The 25,213-nt window shown below is 26.8% G+C and overlaps 2 protein-coding genes and 1 long non-coding RNA gene across 6 annotated transcripts; 2 read left to right on the top strand and 1 right to left on the bottom strand.

The window, feature by feature from the left end:
• Positions 1-991: 991 nt before the first annotated feature.
• LOC112597545 (DNA (cytosine-5)-methyltransferase 1-like) lies at positions 992-5,168 on the bottom strand. Its single transcript, XM_025343633.1, has 2 exons — positions 4,983-5,168; positions 992-4,871 (listed from the first exon to the last, which is right to left on the bottom strand). The coding sequence occupies exon 2, from the start codon at positions 4,841-4,843 to the stop codon at positions 1,142-1,144; it is 3,702 nt and encodes a 1,233-aa protein (XP_025199418.1). The 5' UTR covers positions 4,844-4,871; positions 4,983-5,168; the 3' UTR covers positions 992-1,141.
• A 1,130-nt stretch (positions 5,169-6,298) lies between these two features.
• LOC112597601 lies at positions 6,299-11,703 on the top strand. Of its 4 annotated transcripts, XR_003114848.1 has the most exons (5): positions 9,403-9,641; positions 9,713-9,846; positions 10,217-10,308; positions 11,239-11,325; positions 11,397-11,703. It is a non-coding gene; the product is annotated as an uncharacterized LOC112597601 (long non-coding RNA). The 4 variants fall into 4 exon arrangements; XR_003114850.1 differs by lacking the exons at positions 9,403-9,641; positions 11,239-11,325; positions 11,397-11,703 and adding exons at positions 6,299-6,336; positions 6,487-6,547 and having other exon boundaries at positions 10,217-10,386; XR_003114849.1 differs by lacking the exons at positions 9,403-9,641; positions 11,239-11,325; positions 11,397-11,703 and adding an exon at positions 6,432-6,547 and having other exon boundaries at positions 10,217-10,386.
• Positions 11,704-14,301: 2,598 nt separating this feature from the next.
• Positions 14,302-18,503, top strand: LOC112597584 (DNA (cytosine-5)-methyltransferase 1-like). The gene is given in 3 exon segments (XM_025343694.1): positions 14,302-14,650; positions 14,777-17,246; positions 17,248-18,503. Coding segments are annotated over 3 exon segments (3,723 nt in total). The 5' UTR covers positions 14,302-14,607; the 3' UTR covers positions 18,458-18,503.
• The last annotated feature ends 6,710 nt before the right edge of the window (positions 18,504-25,213 follow it).

The raw sequence follows: 25,213 nt of genomic DNA, 5'->3' as shown, positions 1-25,213 counted from the left end.
TTAATAATTTCGAATTAGAAAAAAAGCTAAGTTGCTAACAATTTTGGTGTAAAAGTATTTATATAGTATATAAATTAGATTTTATCTGTAACATGGTAAAACAAAAAAAGAAATTTCTCAACATTTTAAAACAATGAGTCAATGAGAGAAAAAAATATGAACAATTGGTTATAAGTTATAACTTATAATTTTGTTATATTTTTAAAATATTTGTTTGATAAACATGGTTGACCAAATTACAAGGTATATTCAATTTGTATTATTCTACAGTGCAGTTATCTAATAGCTCACTAACCGTTTTGTTTAATTTTTCTTGATTTTGTAAGTTAAAAATGTTAAAAAAATATTTTTAAAATTACTGAGAAATTTCTACTTTTGATCATAGAACAAACTAGATCAAATTTATTATCAGAAACTGTCATCGAATTTGATAATTAGAATAGTTTTTCTCCTATAAAATAACAGATGAAAATAAAAATAAAAATTCATTATAAAATCAACACATTCATTGTCACTCTTAATATTAATCAGTTTTAGCATTTCTATAATAAAAAATAAGTTAAATACTACTTATAATTGAATTTTTAACATATTAATTCAAAGTATGAAAAAGTGAACAAATATTTAAATAAATAACAAAGAAATTCTATATCAAAATATTATTTTTAATTGTATTGGAATGCAATTCAGTATTAACAATAATGTATATTGAAAAAAAAAAAAAAAAAAACGATGATTAATAAAATGGAAAATGTAAGAATTATAAATTATTTTTAAATGTAAGATCATAATAATAAAAAACACTGAAAAACTTAAATCTAGTAAAACCTAATATAATAAATTAAAATCCACGAAAAAAATTATATTTATATATTCGATGATGGAAGGATCATAAAAGTTGAATTACAAAAATCAATAAAAAAAATCAATAATCATACGCAATAATTTGAATAAAATAAATAAATTAAAACTAATATTAAAATTTCTGTATAAAACATTACTAAAATTAAATTTCATATCAAATGATAATATATCTTAATATCTTGTACGCCTTTTAAATAAACACTTAGAAATCGAAACAACGGCAGAGTTACAACTTTTATTAGAACAGGTGTGTTCTAAAAAGACTGTTAAAAGTAGCTCATAAAAACGGACTGCAAATATATCTAGGTTTTTTGTCGATGGCTTTAATTATTTCATGACCTATGGCTGTACCCATGGGTGGAGGAACTGCATTACCGATCTGTCTGTGTTTGTTGATGATTGGTCCATGAAATATGAAAGAATCTTTAAAACCTTGAGAACGAGCACACTCTCTAACACTGACCACACGGTGTTGCTCAGGATGAAGTACTCTGCCTTGTTTTCCCATTGGTTCAGGATTTGTAATAGTGGTTGAACAAAAACCTGACCATGCTAAACGACCATATAAACCAGCCCAGTTATTATGTCTATTACCGGTATGTGGTAAACACCAAGGGATAATTGTATTGTTTTGACGATCTTGTGGATCACATTTTTCACCACTTGCGCATTGACAAACACCGCGTAATTCACCATTTGGACCATAACCATTTTTGATATCATGATGAGTATATAAAAGTTTATTGGTATAACTTCCATCAGGTAATTTTACTTTGGTATTGGGCAGATCTCTCCAGTCACTTCCTTCACCTACTGGTATCAATTCCATTCTAGCTTGAACCAAAGGTGACATGTCTTTGCATATGTGATCACTCAATATAGATTCTGCATATCGGTTATCTGGATATCTAAATAATTTTTGTAAATGAGTAATAGGTTTCGATTTATAAATGATATCTTCCTCATTTGCTCCGTTTGGTATTTCGGGTAAATCAGACCAAGCATCATATACAGTGACGGTTCTCATGGGAGCTGACTCTTCATATTTGCAATTAGTTTTGAATTTTTTATCGCCAACTTGAATGGTTAAACTTGAACTTCTTCTGTTAAAAACATGTATAGGCTCAGGATAGAGAGGCAATATTTCACCAGGAGCTGCTGCCATAATGATTAACCTTCTTCTAGTTTGAGGTACACCAAAGTTACCAGCTTGTAGAATACCAAATGTACATTGATAGCCCATACGTGTAATACATCTTAGTGTCAATTTAAGAACCATACTTCTTTTAAATGATGCAAAATTTCGAACATTTTCCATGACAAAATATTTTGGACGATAGAAATCAATATATGATAAAAATGAAACAATCAGAGAGTTCTTGAACAATGAATATTGACCAGAATTGAATCTATTCATTCCACTAAACCCTTGACAAGGGGGACCTCCACAAATAAAATCAACTTCACCTTTTTGTGGTATGTTTTGATTTTTACTATTTGTTTTTTCCCCAGACATTGCTAATTTCAATAAATGATTACAATCTTCAACAAACACAGTTGACTCTGGGTTGTTTAATTTAAATGCTCCTGCAGCTAAATCATCACATTCAATGGCCCAATTACTTATAACAAGACCACTATCTTCTAAGCCTCTAGACAAACCGCCACAGCCAGCAAATATATCAAGTCCTCTGAGGGGTTTGATTTTTTTATATGATGGTATATACTGTAATTTATCTTCATCCACATATTGATATTTATAATTGACATAAACCTCTTTTCCTGTTAGTTTAGCTTCACTTGGAAGTTCATATTCCGAAATAATAGAACCAAACATGAAATCATATTTTTTTGTGAAGTAAAATCGATCTGGTCCACTTGAAGACCACAAAAGCGGATCCTGAATATTGGAAATAAAAGAAACATAACATTTACCACGTATGTTTTGATACGTAACTCTAAATTCTTCTTCTGACCAAAATAACATATTCATATCTGAATTTTTGGCATAGTCTTTAAGAGGAATTTGTTCAGCTCTGTACATTCGTCTTACAATCAGCTTAATATTTTTTCTATCCCAATTAACAAAATATATTGCCAATATTTCTGCAATTTCAAATGGATCTGGAGTGGTTTCATTTGAACCACGCATTGTGTTTTCCAATGACTTACGATAATATTCTGGGTATTTAGTTTCATCAATTACTTTTTGTTCTTGATTACTTACATTTTTATTTGTCTCTATGTGCTCAAATGGTTCTTCGCCAATCATATTTGATCTTGAAGCCGTTTTGAATATTTCAGGTTGTAGATATACAAAACTACCAACTTTATACTCTTCATCAAATAATTTAAATTTATAAAAATATGAAATGTTTTTTTCTTCTTCAATGAACTCATGTAATTCAGGTTCTTTTGATTTTTGTTCTAAGGCGAAATCTTCACAATTACTACAATGACCTTCTCTAATAACGGTATTTGGTTCTAAAAATTTTGGATACTCGAATCGTCCAAATTCATCATCATATTGAAGTTGATAAAAAAATGAGTTTTTATTTTGGCGATTAACAGGTTCTAAGAGATCTTGTAATTTTGAATTACCAAGTTTAAACCAATTTTTGCTAGGTATTTTTTGTACAACATCTATTATTTTGACTACATTTTTAATATCTATATTAGTACAATTTTTCAGAGCAAATATTTCTTGAGGATCTGCTGTTTCACCTAGTACAGTTTCATAACTATGCATAAAAAGTTGAATATGGGCTTTATTTTTAAATTTTGTCTTAAAAAAATATTCAATACGTCCAATTAATGGTATTGTTGAAACATTATTTTTCACAACAATAAACATTTTTTCACTCAGTACTTGGTCCCTCCATAATACTTGATTTACATTAACATGTACGTCGGTTATATCTTTTTTTATTTTAGTGTTGCAAACATCATCAAACACATTTTTTACAAGTTTATTCACGTTTCCTTCATTTTCTTTATCATCAATATCTAATTGAGCTGCAAACATATTTTCAAACACATCTTTTACTAATTCTGTAGTAGTCGCTTTGCTGAACTCTCGTTTATTAATATCAGCTTTCACGTATTGACTTCTTTGTCCTGTTCTCCTGGACAGTCCTTTGACAGGTTTTGCAGCCCCTGAAAGTTGGGTCAATGTTTCAATACATTGAGTTTCTGCTAAAGGTAAATGATAAGTGTCGTTTAAATCATATTCTAATACTTGATTGAGAACGAATTGAGCATGAGAAATAAGATCTTCTTCGGTAAATTTATTGCCTGTTGCTGGGTTTATAGAGTTTATCACACAATTTAAAATATCTTCGTAAGTTGGATCATCGTCTTCACTACTTAAAATATTTTTAATTACTTCTCTACTTAAATGTATTTTTTCAGTTACTGATGTCATGTATTTTTTATACTTGGGGTGTGGCTCAATTAACAAATAATCAGCATATTCAGTGTTTATACCTATTAATGCCTGAGTACCTCCATCATATGACGATAACCACCACTCCAATATTGGTCCCAGCGCCATAGCAGGTATTCCATCTTCAACACCTGGATTGTTATCGTAAATTGGTTTTACATAGCCAGTCATATATATCATGACGTTTCTCTCCATTACTCCTGAATCTATTGAGCACATGTGCCCATTTTCATCATAAATGCTGTAATTTGTTAAGTTGTGTTGCACTATATCATCATTATCGGTGTAAATATTAGCCAAAATTTCGTTTGTTAATACAATACACTCTGGTTCGGCATCTGAAGGTATATACACTTTTTCTGTCTTTGTTTTATTACAAAATTTGCAGCGTACCTTAGTATTGGTGATTGGAATATCTGTCTCATTTTCATCGTTGTCAGAAGAGAAATTGTTTCCTTCTTGTGTAATTGATGGTTCTTCCAATTTACGTTTAACACCTTTCGGTTCTGGGTCGCCACTCTTACCACCAGCCATGTGCTCGAACTTTATATAATTATCAAACCTAATGGAGCAAACAAAAAATATAAATAAAATTATTTAAAACAAATAATGGTCAAATTATATTGTACTCGTAAAATCACGATTAAAATATATTGTCGGTACTCTCGCTTACCGGTATTTACTATGGTCTTAAAACAATAGCAGTGCCAAAATTCTTAAAAGCTGTAATAATAACGACACAAACGAATAGGATAACTGACTAATGGCAATTCTGGCGATACGGTTCACCCCCAGTGCCACAGGTGTTAAACTACAGTACTGCAAAGAGTGCAAAGTATTGTCTAATGTCAATGATAAAGTGTTTCCTGCCACTGTTCAGCAAAAATTGGCGCGAAACTACCATTTATTTTGTTATCAATAAACTTGATATAATTTTTATTAAAGATATTTACCTAGTCCTTGGAATTAGATTTTTGTTCCCGCAATGGCCTCCATAGATTTGTGGCGGTGTATACAAAATGTGCACGAACGCGGCCTAGTGTTCACTTCTACAAACATTACTCAAATGCCCTATTGACTACATGCTTACATAGTACATAATATATCAATATTATACATACTGAAACTATTGATCTTTTACTATTTGAAGTAAACCTAAATTAGCTATCTCTAAAATTTGTTCCTTTTTTAAACTTTAGAAACTATTATTTTTTAACTAATCCAATTAGGTAGGTAGGAAAGTATTTTGAATTTTTCAAATTATGTTAAGTACTCAAGTGCGGTTACATAATAACACTAACAAATACCTACATAATACACCTAGTTCAGTTACCTAGACTAAATATAAAACAAAATCTGTCTGAATTAACTAAATTAAATTACTTTCCCAAACTCGACTAAATTGGTCTATTTACATTAAACTACTAACATAGTCAAAACTCTATACTAGGCCATTTATTGATGAATTTATCTAATTGATTTTGGTCTTTATTATACAATAAAAGTAATTTTATTGTAATTTGCTATATGCAGTAGCGCATTATGAATATAAAATACAATTTAAAAGTATAACTCAACTTCAGTTGAGACTTAAGAGAATCGTAATAATTTATAAGATACTTAAATATGCAAGTCGATATTAATGTATCATTATGAAGTATATAGCCCTAAAGATACTTCATTAAATATTCAATTTGAATGCAATAAAATAATAGCTTTTTGAGTTATTTCACACTGCTTTCTTGTATGCATTTATTTAAACAGTTCTATTGTTATTATAGATATTTTATTAAGGGTTTTCAGGTTTATTTCAGTTATAACTTATAATTGTCAGTATTTGAATCAGATAAATAACTTATAAGATAAGTGCATATTACAAAGAATTTTCTGGGAATTCTTATTAAAACTACTATAATTAGTAATATCAAATATAAATATATTTCATTATTTTTTGTAAGCTTTTTCTTTATGCTTTCAACAATATTTTTCCGTCATATTACTATACGTTGCTACAGTAAACTTTACAAGTAATTAATTGTATTAATGTTTTATCAAATTTTGTGGATAAGAAATTAATTATATTAAAATATTATATTTATGTTTAAAATTTGATATGAAAAAAAAAATGATAAAATATTGATGAAATAGACTACATAATGACCAATCTCTCTAAAAAGTTCCAGATTTACCGATATGCAAATCGTCTTTCAGTAATTATATTTTCTTCTCGGACATAAGGTAGGTACTTTTGTATTGTTAAGTCTACATACTTCGCAATTTGGTAATTTATTCAAAATTTATTTGATAATCTTAAGTGTATTTTGAATTATTTTAAAAATATTTAGTATTAATTACTTAATAGTTAGTACTTACTAATTAGGTACCACCAAGTTTTGCAATTTTTTTGTTTGATCAGGTGCTAATTGTTTCAATAATTGTTATCTCTATTGTTCTTTTAATAAATTATCTAAATAATTTATATTTTAGTATTTTTATTATGAATTATTTTACAATACGGAAATATGTAAACCATAGGTATACTATAATATACCTAATTTTAGTTTATTGCTTATCCAGTTTATAGAATTAAAAGTTCCTAAGTAATTCTTCATCGAAAATTCGAAATTATATATACAATGCCTAAGTAATATAGGATATATAGCTAGATAATACTATCTATCTGCAATTGAAAATATTGACTAGTTATATTATTACGGAATAAGAATGAAGAATACAATAATACATATAGACTATAGTTGTTGATACTTTTTACTTAATATACATATACGATATACCTATACCTACTTAATAGTTAATACTGAAGTCTAAACATACCTATTCTAACCCATCTTGTATCTATTATCTAATTATATTTTATTTGTAGCATGGTCTTCGGGTTGCGGTAATTGTTAAAATGTCCGAAAATACAAATTATTCAATTCATAAAAGTAAAATTTAAAAATATTAAAAATATGTTCTTACAAAATAATTATAATCATATTTGATTATTATTCTATATAAAAGTTTGAAAAATATAAATTATGCAAAGGTAAATAATTAAGTTCTAAAATATGAGAATTTAAATAAGTTACGTGACTTAAATTACTTATAATATTTAAAAATGTTTCTGATGTCGACTGACAACTTATTATTACCTACTAATTTATGTACATAAATGTAATTTAATAATTTTTTTTTATTCATGTTCTTTTTTTTGCGAGTTTCGTTTCATTTATGCTAAATCCCCCCCCCCCCCCACTTCCTTGCAAAATTTGTCTATTAGGCATTAGCTTTTAAAATTTCAAATTATTAGAAAACTGTCATATTATAATTTATATATAGTAAATGCTCAAGCCAATTGTTCAAGATTTTTAAAAATTATTGATTATACAATGATAAGAAACTGGAGTGTTGGTTGAAAAAAATATTTTCTATTTATAATATGTTTCCTCATTAAAAGATATCGACATCGATAAGATAAATGTATTACATTACATTATAAGTAACAAGTAATAACTGTAGATATAAAATATAAATCGTGTAATAATATTGAATATAGCCTGTAGTCGCAGGTATTCTTAGGGTAAGTATGGCTATAAAATATAGATTAACAATGGACTGTAGAGTCTAATTTCATAAACTACATTGCAGACATACAAACATCAGACGCGATAAACATTGGATAGATATCTATCATGGTAAAACCTCCTTGTAAAGAATTTGTTTAGAACCAAGTCTGAACAATTGATTTTCTGTTATGAAGGAGTTTCCGTTATGCAGAGATTAAAATATACACACGTTATACGATACTATTATTACTTTCCATTGAAACGAGATTTTTGCATTAGGTATATGGGATCTCTTATAAAAATATTTTACTGCACTACCTATGGTTGATTTCCATTACATTTTGATCTGTTGTACTTGATAATTTTTATTGTGTAGGTATAACTGTATTAAAAGTAATAAATAATAATCAAATATAAAATTGTATATTTGTATAAGAAAATTAATTAGGAATGAAATTTAATTTTTTTTTTAAATTTATTTACGGTTTTGAATTGACTACCTAATTTTAATTATTTTTTCTGGATCGAAAATTAATGTTCTAGGTTTTTTGTACAATAGTAAAAAAATTAGTCTTTAAAAAAAATCTTTTTTAAATTAGATTTTTTGTTTTTAAAATTTTCGTTCAGGATTCATGTGGTGTAAGAGGCCGACGCTAAGATTAAGGGAGTCAATATGCGATATACCAAAAGTAAATATTTTTAACTAAAATAACAAGGAACGAGGAAGTCCGTGCATGGCGTGCATGCAATATGTATAGATACTATATAGCCATATAGGTAGGCAATATTTTAATAGTTCCGCTGAGAATCTAGGTATTTTCTATTTTTATTTTTAATATTTTCATTTTCATAGTTTTTTAATTGAGTAAAGAAATGTTTATAAAAAATTGTAGCTTTTTCGGCTATTATTTTAATGCCGAGATATTTATAGAGGGTAATGTTAGCAATAAATGATGGTGCATTGGTGCATAAGTAATTCTGCGACGTATAATAATTAATAATAATTTAGAAATATTGAATTTTGTTTAGATTAAATTTTCAGCCGTTTCCTATGTTTACTTACATACTTATGTATTGTATGGAATCCCATACAATACGGGCATTAGGAGCGATTTGTATAATAATTTAATTTTTAAATGGTAAATTTTTTTTTTTTTTGAGAACAATATTTGTTGAAATCTGAAATATGCATTAAGAGTTAATTGTCTTTTCTTAATATGGCTTTATCATGTTAATGTTTTGTCGAGATTAAGACCTAAATATTTTACAATGTTAAAAGAGGGAATGGTTAGATTATTTACGGATATTTTAGGACAAATTCCATAACTTAGAGTGAAGGTTATATGAACGTTATTATCGTGGTTTAGTTTATTCATTATTTAGCGTACCATTTAGAAAGAAAATTTAAATGAGATTGCTGAGGCAATTAATTGGTCATTGCGTATTATTGATAGTATAATTATTAATTTTGTCATCGACATAGTAGACCTTGACGGCGGAGAATCTGTAAGAAACTAAATATGAATACGTTAGTGCTCTCTAGCGGAAAAACAGGTGGTACCCTGTAGGAGCCTGGAAGTCATCGCGATTTGAATATACATTTACGAGTTGAAATCAACACTGATAGATGACACTACTATTATCGTCTGGAATTGATTCGTAAACGTGTTGGTCGATGGTCAGTGCTTAGTGAATAGTGGCTAGTGCTTAGTGAATAGTGGCTAGTGCTTAGTACTTTAGTAGTCAGTGGTCATTTTTCTTTGGTGTGTCACCTGTCAATTATTCAAAGGTTTGATTTTAACTTTTAAATTTAATTAAAGATTATTCTTTATAGATGCATTGAGAATTGAGATGTAGAGTTATGAAGACATAATATTTAAACTCAAACTAATTGGTTGGAAACTTGAAACAGTTGAAGCCTTCAGAAAAGTAACCAAAGACAATAGTGGATTTATTTCACTCAATTAAGTAATGTGTAGATATATTTGATAGTATGGTATTTTTGTCTTAAAAGTAGACTAAAGTAACATTAGTTATAAGCCTATTACTTAGTGTCATTAAAACAATTTGAAATCTTTGGAAAAAACCTTTTTTAGTGACTGAGTTATTTTATTATTAAAGTATAATAACACGTGAATATTGTGAATCTAAAACCGTTTTAATGTTATTAAATAAATGTAGCTTATGAGATGTCTGAATATCAAAATAAGGTCATAAGTCATAGTTTTTCTAGAATGAAATTTATTAAAATTAGATTTTGTAAGATTTTTATGATTTCACTTCTTCTTTTTATTTATCATATTTTTAATTTGATTGTAATTTTGTTTTTTGCTTTCAGAAACTGAGTAATTGAGAAGAAGAGCCTATATAATAATATTATAATCTTAATTTACAGGCTAGTATGATAATGCCACATATTTAAGCTAACAGGTGCTCTTTTAGTAACATTTTCCATGATATTTCATCTCAACTTCATACTTAATTTTAATTATTTTTAAAAAGTATTTTAAATCTGTATGCTAAGACACAATAAGAATATGTTTTTAATTTTTTTTATTTTTACAAGATATTTACAATATATTCAAAGAACAATAAGTAAATTTAATAAGAGTAATAAAACATGAAAAGTATGATGGAAGAAGCTACCCATTGATGACACTTATGAAAATTAATATTAACTTTACCTATTTATTTCTTTTATTTTTATTATATCATAATTTATTTTTAATTTTTAATAATTTAGACTTGAACAACAGTTATGACTCTTGACACCAATTTATTTTAAGACATGTAGGAAGGATTCTAAATACACTAAGAACACTCTTATTTTCAATTATTAATTACATATTATTAATAACTTATATTAAACTTTAATTCTGATTTAATTAAATTGATACATTTTCTTGAATTCTAAATAATTATATTTTTGTTTAATAGAAACTAAGTAAGAAATACAGTCATGATGATATATAGTAGGTATATTATGATATTAAACTAAGTTTGTTTTAGATCTAATTATTAGATCAATTATATTTGTGATTAATGATTATAATTGATTGCATTTAATGAGTATTTTTTTAAATTTTTTTTTATTTGAAGTTTAAGTATTAAGTTATTTATTATATATCTATTTATTTCTTCTTATTTTTAAGTTTTATTAGCAAAATAACAATAATGACTAAATATTTAAATAAATTAATATTTAAATAGGTAACTAATTATACAAAAAACGATCTTTAAAATAACATCTTAGGAAATACATTTAAATTTTACCTTGAGTAAAATTAGATTATTCAAATAATAATCAATATTAAAAATAAACTAAATAGTTTTAACAACTATATTCATTCTTTTTTTTAGATTTAATTGATTTATTACCATTCTGAAGTCTTAAGTGTATTAAACTAGATTGTGATGTATTGTTCATTAGCTAACATAAAAAATTGTGTAAGATAATAATATAGTACGAATAATCCATATTTTTCACTTGAATAATATATGTTTTATTTATTTTTTAGATTTTCAGTAATTTTTATCATGTGATAATAGGAATTTTCTTATTAATGTTTAAAGTTCATAAAACCCAAAATTGGATTGTAACTCACTGGTTGAAAACTACTGTTCTATATAGTATTATAACCATTATATTTTATAATAAGTCAATTCACTCTCATATTAAAGTTAACTATCTAAAATTGGTTCTTTGGAATACCAATTAACATACCAAGTATGTTGTTGTTGTACATATGTAAGAGGGAAACAACATGTGTAAATTAAGCGTTCTTTTAAATTTAATTAGATAATGAAATTGTTTATTGTTTTCAATGTAATGGTTTAAAATCATTTTAATTAATAATAGTTTAAATTTTATTTGGTTTTAGATATTTTTAAGTAAACATAAAATCAATGGATAATTTTTGCTTTAAATATACATCATTTATCTATACATTTTCTATTTTTGTAAGCATATATTTATGCAATATTTGTTGGCACTTTGCTTTGTTTACTGTGACTTGAAAAGAAATACATTACATTTACTTGTTAAAATAATTTGTTTTTAATAGACAGCAAAATGTTACATAGGTTAATCTTGATAATTATATAAATACATATATATTCTTGATCCTATGCTGTTAATATAATATTATTTATGATATTTTTTTTTAAGTCTTTTAAATACAAATATACATGTTCTTTTTGAAGTCTGTTATTATGTCGATAATATATAAATTTTATTTAAATATAGGAACTTTGAGGATTTTTTGAAACTTGCTTAGAGCTACTTGATTATGTTTAAAAGTTAGTGTGATAATACTAATTTATATCTTAATTTAAATAAATCCAAGTACCTATATATTTTATATTAATCAAGGATAAATATTTCATATTTGTTTTGTTCTAACGTACTTATACATTGATTGTAAATATATTTTAAAGACTGTAATTGTATACTTTTATCCAATTAAAGTATCTTAGTATATTTTTTGATTAAAGATTTAACTTTAAATTTTAAAAATCATGTATTATATCAAAATAATTATATTTAAATTATTTCTACACAATATTTTGAAAAAAAAAAATAACACTATTTATACTTAATTTTGTTTGGTTTTAGTAAAATCAATTTTTACATATTATACGAGTCTGCATGGAGCTTTTACTATTTATGCTATGTATCCCTGAAATTATTAATTAAGTAAATGCAATATTAAAGCTTATAATTTCATTAGTTGTACCTTTTATACAAGTTAAAATATTTATTAATTGCTTACTGACAATATTTAATGCTAATCTAACCCATCTTACATCTACAGTATACATTTATTAGTATTCTGTATCATAGACAATAAACTTTACATTAAGGAAATTCACTTTTTTTTTAGTTATAACTTATAAAATATGAATCTATGACTCATAATTAAAATGTATAAATAAATATTCTTTATTTGACTTTAAACTAGGATAATGGTATTATCTGATGGTAAAATAATTAATAAGTTTAATATAATTAATAACAAAGTATTATAAAGAAAAAAGTTCAATTGTGAAAAAAACATCTTATAAAATCAGTGATGTACATAAGGAGAGGGAGTTGCGTGTAATATAATCAATATATTATTCTCTGTACATATACGTACCTATATCATTAGTACCAAATTAGTAATTAGTAATTACTTTGATACACATCGAATCAACGTACAATCTAAATTTTAGGTCTTAAATCAATACAAAACCCTTAGGTATATTGCGATCATATATGGTACAAATTATTGTTCATAAACCAAATTCCACGTCGGTACTTATGTCAGAAGAGATCTTAAATTCATGGCCACGATTTATATATTTATATACATAATATCTTAAATCATGTTTATGGTCAAACGTATTAAGTATAACAGAATATTAAGTAAGTATAGAGAGTTAACCTAGCTAAGTACTAATTACCCACTGCACATTGTTGAGAACTTGGCTCACTTAAGACTAATATGCGTATTGTAATATAGTAGGTAATCCAAGCAATATATTATTTTTTAAGCGATTGCGTCGCCGAGACTAATATTATTTAGAATAAGTAGTAGTCAATCAACTGAATCAATCGTACATTCGTACGGAAATCTTCAATTCATAAGATTCATTTGATACTGTGTTAAACATTACCTAATTAGTGGAAATTAAATATTCTTTAATAATTGATTTAATTAATAAATAACTCAAATATCTATATATACATAGTGTTAGTGTTTGAAATATTTCCTTAAGTTATAACATAATATTTTTCAAATCTTAATAAATTATTTTCCAAGGTTCGAACCACGAGAACTAATGACTATTGACTATGTAACAAGTAAAGAGTGAAGATCGCACACTACAGTAGTTAGCAATGGTCATGAATCATGACTCATGAGTCATGAGCCATGGTACTGTAGAGTTTAGATATATATTATATATTATATGTATAATATTCGGTATATATAGAATTAAAAATATTAATAAGCAAAGAAGTAATCATGTAATATGTATAACAATAACATGATAAAGCTAAAAATAAATTCCGTCGTTATGATAATATAGCATTATAATCATGGTGTCTACTGTCCACATTAGTGTAATATGCCAAATAAACACGACGAGGTTACTACTTATTTAGTTTGATAAATTTGACTGCTTATTAACTATTTTTTCTATTTGTATTATACAAAACAATGAAAATTTAACTAATTTTAGTCCGCAGAGAGGTTAACTTTTTGTTCAAACGAATAAAGATAATATGTACATTATCTATTGATTTCAACTGAAAGCCTGGCAACACTGACGTGATGAATGAATAGTATGATCATGATCAAAAAGTTCTAAGCAATATAACAATTATAACATAGTACTATTGGTAGTATTGGTACTATGGTAATTGCCAATTGGTAGGCACTAGGCGCTGATCGTTGGCACATGGCACGAATAAAAAATTATTTATTATAGAAATTAAAATATTTTTTTTTCATATTAAAAATTAAAATATTCAACAATCAGTTTTTAATTACTCACCATTCTGTTGTTGGTTGAAAAAGAATATGGAAATACGTAATGGATGTCACTAAGTACAATCTTAATACTAGTTATTTTTTTTTAATGTTCTCATTGTACACGAGTTCTGACTATAAACCATTTGAAAATTTTAATTATTATTTTTCAATTATCTAATTCATATCTATTTCCACTTCAATTATTTTTCAAATGTATTCAGCTATGGAATCAATAATTCCAAATGAAAATTCTGGTAAGTACTACTAATGCTATTTCTGCTATTATGTTATTATTTCACGTTTTCCTATTCTTTGATTGATAATGATATGTGAATATTAACCATTTATATTATGTAATAATTTTGTACTTTATATTATAGAGATGATAATTGAAAATGTACAAGATTGTCAAGAAAGTCCTAAACGTATCAAATATACATTAAGACATACAAAGACATCATGTTTAATTGATGACACTTCAAACAAAAAAAGTCATTTCCAAGGTAAGATAGGCTGTGAATTTTGTCATAAAACAAAAACAGAAAATGTGTATATACCTTCAGATGCTCAACCCGAGTGCATTGTTTTAGCTAATGAAGTTTTGGCTAATATTTTTACTGATAATTTTAATATTATTCAACACAACCTTATAAATTATAGTATTTATGATGAAAATAGACACATGTGCGCAATAGATTCTGGAATGATGGAGAGAAATGTAAAGCTGTATATAACTGGCTATGTAAAACCAATTTATAACCATAGTTTAAGTATAGAAGATGGAATTGCAGGTATGGCGGGACCAATATTAGAATGGTGGTTATCGTCTTATGATGGAGGTGCTCAGGCATTAATAGGTATAAACACTGAATATGCTGATTACCTATTAATAGAACCACACCCTAATTATAAAAAATATATGACTTCTGTGATTGAAAAGATAAATCTGAGCAAAATAGTAATTGAAAAAATATTAGACAATCATGAATCTGATGATTCAACTTATGAAGATATTTTAAATTATGTTGTAACATCTATAAATCCAGCAACAGGTAATAAATTTTCAGAAGATGATCTTATTACTCATGCACAGTTTGTACTCGATCAAGTAACAGACTATGACTTAACTGGTATGTATGATTTTCCATTATCAGAGACTCAGTTTATTGAAACGTTGACCCAACTATCAGGAGCTGCAAAATCTGTTAATGCACCAACCAGAAGATTAGGTAGATTGGGACAAGGAACTACGTGCATTAAAACTGATTTCAGTCAACGAAAGTTCAGTAAAGCCACTACAACAGAGCTGGTGAAAGATGTGTTTGAAAATGTGTTTGCTGCTCAATTAGATATAGATGATAATCAAAGTGAAGAAACAATGAATAAACTTGTAAAGAATGTATTTGATAATGTATGTGATGGAAATGTTAATAATGATCTATCAGACATCAATTGTGTTGAGCATCAAGTGATGTGGAATGATAAAAAACTCTGTAAAAAAATGTTTGTTGTTGTCAAAAAAAATGCCTCAAAAATACCATTAATAGGACGCATAGAATATTTTTTTAATACAACATTTATAATGAAGGCCCATATTCAGCTCTTTATGCATAGTTATGAAACTGTGTTAGGTGAAACAGCAGACCCTCAAGAAATATTTGCTCTCAAAAAATGTAAAAACATAGATATTAAGAATGTAGTCAAAATAATTGATGTTGTACAAAAAATACCTAGCAAAAATTGGTTTAAGCTTGGTAATTCAAAATTACAAGATCTCTTAGAACCTGTTAACCGCCAAAATAAAAAATCATTTTTTTATCAATTACAATATGATGACACATATGGACGATTCGAGTATCCAAAGCCTGAAGAACCAATTACTGTTATAAGAAATGAATATTGTAGTAATTGTGAATTTATTGATTTGGAAAACAAATCAAAAGAACCTGAATTACTAGAATTCATTGAAAAAGAAAATGGTATTTTGTATTTTTATAAATTTAAATTATTAAATGAAGAGTATAAAGTTGGTAATTTTATATACCTATTACCTGGTACATTCTCAGCAGCTACTAGATCAAATATGATAGAAGAAGAAGAATATGAGTTAATAGATACAAATAAAAATACAAATAATCAAGAACAAAAAATTATTGATGAAACCGTGTATTCTGAGTATTATCGTAAAACACTAGAAAATACAATGCGTGGTTCTAATGAAACTACTCCAGATCCATTTGATATTGCAGAGATATTAGCTATTTATTTTATTGATCGTGTTGGTAAAAAAGTCAATTTAATTGTACGTCGTATGTATAGAGCTGAACAAATTCTTTTAGAAGATTTTGCTAGAAATGCAGATATGAATATGTTATTTTGGTCAGAAGAAGAGTTTAGGATCACATGTGAATATATATGTGGTAAATGTTATGTTTCCTGTGGAAACAACATTCAAGATCCACTTGTATGGTCTTCGCGTGGACCAGATCGATTTTATTTCACAAAAAAATATGATTCTGTAACTGATTCTATTGTTCCTGAGTATAAACTTCCATGTGAAGCTAAACTTATTGGAAAAGAAGTATATGTTAATAATAACTATAAGTATGTGGATGAAGATAAATTACAGTATATACCATCATATAAAAAAATCAAACCCCTCAGAGGACTTGATATATTTGCTGGCTGTGGCGGTTTGTCTAGAGGCTTAGAAGATAGTGGTCTTGTTATAAGTAATTGGGCCATTGAATGTGATGATTTAGCTGCAGGAGCATTTAAATTAAACAACCCAGAGTCAACTGTGTTTGTTGAAGATTGTAATCATTTATTGAAATTAGCAATGTCTGGAGAAAAAAACAAATAGTAAAAATCAAAACATACCACAAAAAGGTGAAGTTGATTTTATTTGTGGAGGTCCCCCTTGTCAAGGGTTTAGTGGAATGAATAGATTCAATTCTGGTCAATATTCATTGTTCAAGAACTCTCTGATTGTTTCATTTTTATCATATATTGATTTCTATCGTCCAAAATATTTTGTCATGGAAAATGTTCGAAATTTTGCATCATTTAAAAATAGCATGATCCTTAAATTGACTCTAAGATGTATCACACGTATGGGCTACCAATGTACATTCGGTATTCTACAAGCTGGTAACTTTGGTGTACCTCAAACTAGAAGAAGGTTAATCATTATGGCAGCAGCTCCTGGTGAAACATTACCATTTTACCCAGAGCCTACACACGTCTTTAATAGAAAAAGTTCAAGTTTAACCATTCAAATTGGCGATAAAAAATTCAAAACTAATTGCAAATATGAAGATTCAGCTCCCATGAGAACCGTCACTGTATATGATGCTTGGTCTGATTTACCTGAAATACCAAATGGAGCTTCTGAAGAAGAAATCTTATACAAATCAAAGCCCATTACTCATTTACAAAAATTATTTAGATATCCAGATAAACGATGTGCAGAATCTGTATTGAGTGATCACATATGCAAGGACATGTCACCTTTGGTTCAAGCTAGAATGGAATTGATACCAGTAGGTGAAGGAAGTGACTGGAGAGATCTACCCAATACCAAAGTAAAATTACCTGATGGAAGTTATACCAATAAACTTTTATATACTCATCATGATATCAAAAATGGTTATGGTCCAAATGGTGAATTACGCGGTGTTTGTCAATGCGCAAGTGGTGAAAAATGTGATCCGCAAGATCGTCAAATCGATACAATCATCCCTTGGTGTTTACCACATACCGGTAATAGACATAACAACTGGGCTGGTTTATATGGTCGTTTAGCATGGTCAGGTTTTTGTTCAACCACTATTACAAATCCTGAACCAATGGGAAAACAAGGCAGAGTAATTCATCCTGAGCAACACCGTGTGGTCAGTGTTAGAGAGTGTGCTCGTTCTCAAGGTTTTAAAGATTCTTTCATATTTCATGGACCAATCATCAACAAACACAGACAGATCGGTAATGCAGTTCCTCCGCCCATGGGTACAGCTATTGGTCATGAAATAATCAAAGCTATTTTTCAAAACCATGATCTGTAATTATTATAGTTGTATTATTTACATTTTTATTTCATAGTTTTTTTTTTAATTTACAATTAATTAATTTAAGTTTGATGAAGGTCCAAAGAGTAATTTATATTTTTAAGTGAAGGTAAAATTATTTTTAATATTTTCCAATTAAGTTGTTTTAATTGTTTAATTATGTTGTTAAAGTATTTGCATACAGTTATTTTCATTGGTAGTAAATTTATTTAAGTTTTGATCTGTTTTAAATTTTTTTTTAACTAATCTAACCAATATTATCAATGTATATATGCCCAGCTATGCAACTAATTTTAGTAACTGAACTATTATTTTTTTTAAATGTATAATTTGTTTAATTATTTTTGAATTATTATAAAAAAAAAGGAAATACTTTTTTTGTTATTTGAAAAAATTTGATACATAATTTAATATATTATACTATATTATGTAATGTTTGTATTATTCAATATTGTGTCTAGTTGATTTTATATTTTTTTTGTTTCATAATTTAGTCATCATGATTACTTGTTAGAAGTTAAATATTAATTATTTAAACCCTGGGTATAGTCGTACTTTTAGAATGGTAAAACCTCGGTTTACCATTATTATTGTTGAAATTATGAAATTTATACTGTATAATTTGAGTGAAAGATTCCCACTTTTAGATCATTAAGCAATAAGCATACCCTGATAATATGAATGATTAATATGATCATGTGCATTTTGATTGTTAAACTATTAATATTCCTACATCCTGCTCATAAATACAAAAGAACATTGAGAACATACACAATTAAAAACAATTATGAATTACAGTAATTTTTTTAGCAGTTTTAGTCATTGATTTATAGATCCATATTTTTTTTAATAGAATATTGAGCAATGGAATTGTACATCCTTGTACCATCTACTCGGTTTCTATCACTGACTTAATAGAATTTAATTTTTCTACAGAACCAATGACTTAACAGAAATTTAACAATAACTGTTTTTAAGATGTTTAATTTTAAAAATTTTCTATGTGGGTGTCATTTAACCATGTGTATGGAACCAGTGGAATTGCTAAGAAGCAGATTAGAGAGTTGACCTTTTCAATTGATGTGCTTAATGGAAAAAAATGTATTCTTCATTAGATAACAATTATAATACATGGCCACATAGGTAACTATAGAGTATAGATTATTATATGTATATAATTTATATTGATAAAAATTGACTTTTTGCTATTAATTACACTAAATAGTTATAAATAATATCAAATTTTAGCACAGTTTAAAGTTGCTAAACACTTAAACTTATACTGAATATTTGACCATTTTGATTTTTAATTAACACATTTTATCAGATAATGAAATTTTTAAACTTTATTGTTCTATAAAAAATTGAAAGCACTTTTTCAAATTTTATTAAGTCTGGTATCAGAACTCAGAAGTAGCCCATGTTCATATTAATTAATTTTTTTAAAGTTATTCTACATTTACTATAATTATGTGATGAATGTCAAGTATTGGTTATTATTTCGAAGTTCTCTTTCTCTCTAACTTAACAGGTTCTACAGCTTTTATTTTAACAAATTGTTTCTTAGAAGATTTTTAGAAATTTACAACTCAATTTTTCAGTATGATAATTTTTTTTTTTTTTTTGATACCTTCATGACTGCATACTTAAAAACAGTTGAAATTCGATAAAACTCCGTTCACATTTCCTATGAGTGGTGTACTTGGCTAACGTTTGACACCAATAGTTACTTGCCATGCCATCAAAATGTTTATAGTTTACTTGAACAATATAATTAGTCACTATATTCCCTGGTAAGTTTCCTGACGATTGTCATTTGTCGATAAACGCGATACAACTCGGAGGAACGGCCAATATACTCGTACCTTACTAACTATTAAGTTTGTTCCCTGAGATTGAGTATTGTAGCGAGTGTACCTATTGAATACCGATTGGTATAATATTATTGACATAATGGGTATCCGATAACATTTCTGAAATAGAATTTAAATTTATCTTGATGTTTATTTAAAAATGACTTTGTCGCGTTTTAACGTTCATTGTTACTTTTCAATATTTTCCAAATTCTTCGTGTTAAATATTTTTAAAGAAGATTAGATAGGTTTAATAGTTTGAATTCTAACTAGTGAAAAAGTTGTTTTCAAATAAGTTTTTTAGCAAACTTAATTTGTCCAGTATATTTCATATTCCTAACTAGCAACTGTTGACATGAGCAGTTACATACACACAGGGTTAATTAAGAGGTTATAACTACCTCCAAATTACATAAAATATTTTCTAAAAATTTTAAAATGTTGATATATATAATAATACTATTGATAATATAATATATATTATTATAATCGATGATAATATTTATATTTAAATAAAATTTATTTTTGTATAATATCGCCTGCTATTTTATTTGTACAGATGGCGCTGACGTTTACGATTTTTATTTCGTATTTAATTTTTAAATTCTTATAACGAGTACTTAACAATGTTATTCATGACATTTTCTTATATCCTGTTACCAAAGTGTAATTATATATTTCATTAGTTTATTGGTTATTTATTACGATAAAGTCAATGCTTTATTTTCAGTTTAACACGAATTTATTCAAAATTAAATAAGTATTAAAATTTTAAACTCTAAAAAATTAATATTTAAAATTATAACGATTAATTGATCTTATTTTATGATTGTTGATACTCGTAATAACAACTTATAAAACTATTATACTACTCTTTTTATTTACCTTTAATAATCTGCATTAAAAAATAAAATTTAGAGGAGGGCTATGCATCCAGATAGTATATTACCTACTGTTAAGTGTAGTAAGCTATTTCTCCAGATTCTAGTAATATAGTGAAATTATAATTAATAATAATACTCAAAATACTCTTTAAACATTGAATATTAAACAAATTTACAATGTATATAAAATGTAATCTAAAACTTGTAACTATTACTTCAATTGAACAGTATAGGTAAATTTTTATTTAATTACTGTATTTTATTAGTTAATAAATAAATAAAAAACGTTTCTCAATAAGGTAAATGTAAAATACTTGTTGCAAAATATGAACGCGAATGTGTGTAAATGATTTAAAAATTTTTTTTCCCAGGTTGATCACAATGATTCGTGTATATGTTACGACGAATGATGTAAATGTGGTAAATGACGTCAATCCCCGATAAATGACATCATTTGCCTAAAAATTGGTAAATGTTGTAAATGTAGACATTACTCAGTTATTGTCGTCAATCCCTAGTTTAGTTGGAGAATGGTGTTCAATACATTTATGTAGGTGTGAACGATCAGTGATAAATGTATACATACACGAATAAGCTTCGTTAATTAAAAATATCATGATGGAAGTAGATAGATTAACGTAAATCTCAACTACAGCAATAACGTCGATAAACCAAGTAATTCTATGAGATAATCTATTAGGTAGTTAATTAGTCAGTATCTAGTATAATGTATACGCACATATTCTAGCGAGTTGTATATGTGACGAGTGCGTGTTGTATAATTATTTGTAATAATATGTGTTACTCGTGAACTAAATATAATAAAAGTTAAATTACATTATAGTGTTGTAGTTCTGTTTAATAAGGTATGGACGGTATGGTCATAAAGCTAGGATTTTAATGACCTAAAAAATACATAAAAATACAAAATTATTATTAATTATTATTTATTAACTTTTTATATTTCACAAAATAGGTAAACATCTGTTCTAAAAAGTAAATTAAACAAATATATTCAAATTTGAGTTGAAAATTAATTATATTACTTTTTTAATATCAATAGATTGGAATAGGTATCGGAATTACCTATTCAAAATATATTAAAAAAAGCTTGGAATAAACAAAAATGAGTTTAATTATATAAAATTAACGAAATACTTGTAAAAATTACTTGAATATGCAATAAAATGCATTTAATACAAAAAATGCAAAATAAAAATTACACGTCATAAATTGTTATATGACGAAACAAATTTAGTTTTTGGTTAAAACTGTTAAGCACTTTAAGAAAAAATAATGCAAGTCATTAAAATTCTAGCTCTAGCGGTATGAAGAATCAGAAAAAATTTAAAGGAGCAATCGACAAAATTATCAACAGTACTAATAAGAGAGGTGACAATATATTTTAGGTTAAGTAAAGATATAGGTACCTACCTAAAATAAATTAAGGTATAGTTAATATAAAAAAATTAACCTCTCAACAACAATAAATCATTATTATAAATAAAATCAATGTAATATTTGAGATTTATCATCATTTACTACCAGTTTTGGTAAATAACGTCAATGGCCGGTGAAAGATGTAGGTAAATTTGAGTTTAAAATGTGGTTTTTACATAATTTACTTACGTAATCGAATCATTTTGGTAAATTATGTCATTGACTGGGGAATGATGTTATTCACCAATTTTTGTCTTTCACCGTAACATATATATTATATGTCTATATATGTATAATGTATATTTAATATACAACATAATATACATTATATGTACATATAAATATACCAATATACATATAAATTATATAAATTATACATATAAATATACCAATATACCAACTCAGAACTAAACGAGATAGGGCATAGGTTTTAAACTATTTAAAATAGTTAAATATTTTGATTATTCTTATAATACAGATTTGATGAATTTATTATGTATAATAAGGATAAGATATTTTCTTAATAAGCTATACCAAAGTTGAATATTAATATAGCGTACAGATGTGCAGTGAACTTAAATTTTAAGTAATGAAGTTAATTTAAAAATACAATCATATAATAATATTGTTTGTAGGCAATTGATCAATTTCTGCATCAAAAAGAAATGTGAAAATGATTTATTAACAAGGTGAACAAACAAAATAAAAAGTATGCCAACAATTCCAAAAAGTCTAGAAAAATCAAAAGTTCAAATATTTGATAGGCGCGAAAGTATTATAAATAATACAGAGGAGTTATTTTGTCATATGGAAACGATTTCTTTGAGTCTAGTCTATTTTTTACTTGTAACAATTGTCTTGAAATATTTAGTCGATGTTTTCATATATTCGCTGATGTGACGTTTTCATATTCTCCCAAATATTATGAACAACTTTGTACTGTTCATAGTACATTGTTTTTTTTTTTTTTTTTACTTCATAATCAACCCAGACGTATGTAGCAGATGTATAAGTGGTTTAAATAATATTTATGTTTAATCTTCATGTATATTATGTTTATTTGTATAAATTGTGTTTAGAATGTACGTCATAATATAGTTAATAGTGTTGTAATTATTTGGGTGAAAAAAGTTAAAAGTACGCAATCGTGTGGATGTCCAGTGGATAAGGAGACGGCGGTCTACGTATTGCATACCTATGCAGTAGCGTGTTTATTATTATGGTACTTACTCGCGAGCCGGTAACCGTGATAATATCGGACGTCAGCATGCGCTAAGGAAATAAACACGGTTGTCTCCTGCCCTTTTCTCCACATCCGTCATTTCATTTGTTTCTCGTAATGAAGTGCGTTTTCGAAAATTTCAAACCGTGCTCCGATGTTACCGTGAGCATTTGGCATATTAGCTTTCTAGCAATAGCGTGTAGTATGAATTCAACTTTTGTACGATTTCTGGGACATGCAAGCATGCAAGCCCGGATTAAGGGGATCAGGTAGGGGGCACGGCCTCGGGCCGAAAATGGACATCAAGCAATAGTGGGCCCTTGGCGGGTTGTACGTTTTTTTTTGTTTTGATTATGGTTATGGTCTTCTAAAATTGTTTGGCTCCGGGCCCAAAATTATTTTGATCTAGGCTTGCTATTATCCTTTAAAATATCGACTAAACGAACATATTGTAATATGCAATATTATGTATGTTTATAAGTTGCAGTTATAGCTTGCTATACATCATTTGATTATATCATTCGAGCAATCGATATTATATTATGAAATGAATTAAGACAGAGTTACATAGGTATGCATTAACAATTATTATAATATAGTGAATAAATAAATATAATATTCTTATTATTATGTGTTTTACTTACATATTTTGTAAAAATTAACAAACAAACAAAACAAAAAAAAACAAACAAACAAAACAAACAAAAAAAAAAAAATGCAATTTTACATCATGCACGCATTATGCAAAAAGCTATCAGAAAAAATATACAATACATCAATAAACATATCTCAAAAATCGATAAATTACTGTTCTGCTGTACACTTCCATACGTGGTCGAGGAGACTGGCACTGGTACTGTTGTTTCTACTTGTAATAGTGATGGACTAGGCGTTTTTATCGGTTGATCATTATTGAAGTTGACGATTACCTACAAAATTTGCAAATGTTATATCAATATAAAAACACGTGCTTAATGAGTAAGTAGGTATTTAACTGTGAAAACTATTTTATAAATGGGACTCATAATATGATGTTCAGCGTGTGATTTAGGAATTCAAATTCGTATAAGTTATGATCTCATTATAATAAAACGGTAATTTTGATTGCAGTTAAAAAATAAAAATATGATATATTCTGATTTATGACTCGTTCTACTTATCATAATAAATTAACTGAAAGTCTGCGAGTACTTATAGCTACAATATAATGATACACGCAATTTGCAATCGTTCAATTAAAAAATTCTTAAGCGTAGTATTTTTAAATTTTAAAAATAACTATTTTCATTTTTGGCTTAATTAAAATGTATTTACCCGATTTACGGTTATTAATTATTTACATACAATTATTACA

Source organism: Melanaphis sacchari, unplaced genomic scaffold (assembly GCF_002803265.2).
Source record: "Melanaphis sacchari strain LSU unplaced genomic scaffold, SCAv2.0 Contig42_pilon_pilon, whole genome shotgun sequence".
Lineage (NCBI taxonomy): Eukaryota > Metazoa > Arthropoda > Insecta > Hemiptera > Aphididae > Melanaphis > Melanaphis sacchari.
Note: the sequence above shows the minus strand (reverse complement) of the source record. Positions and strands in the feature narration are given on the sequence as shown.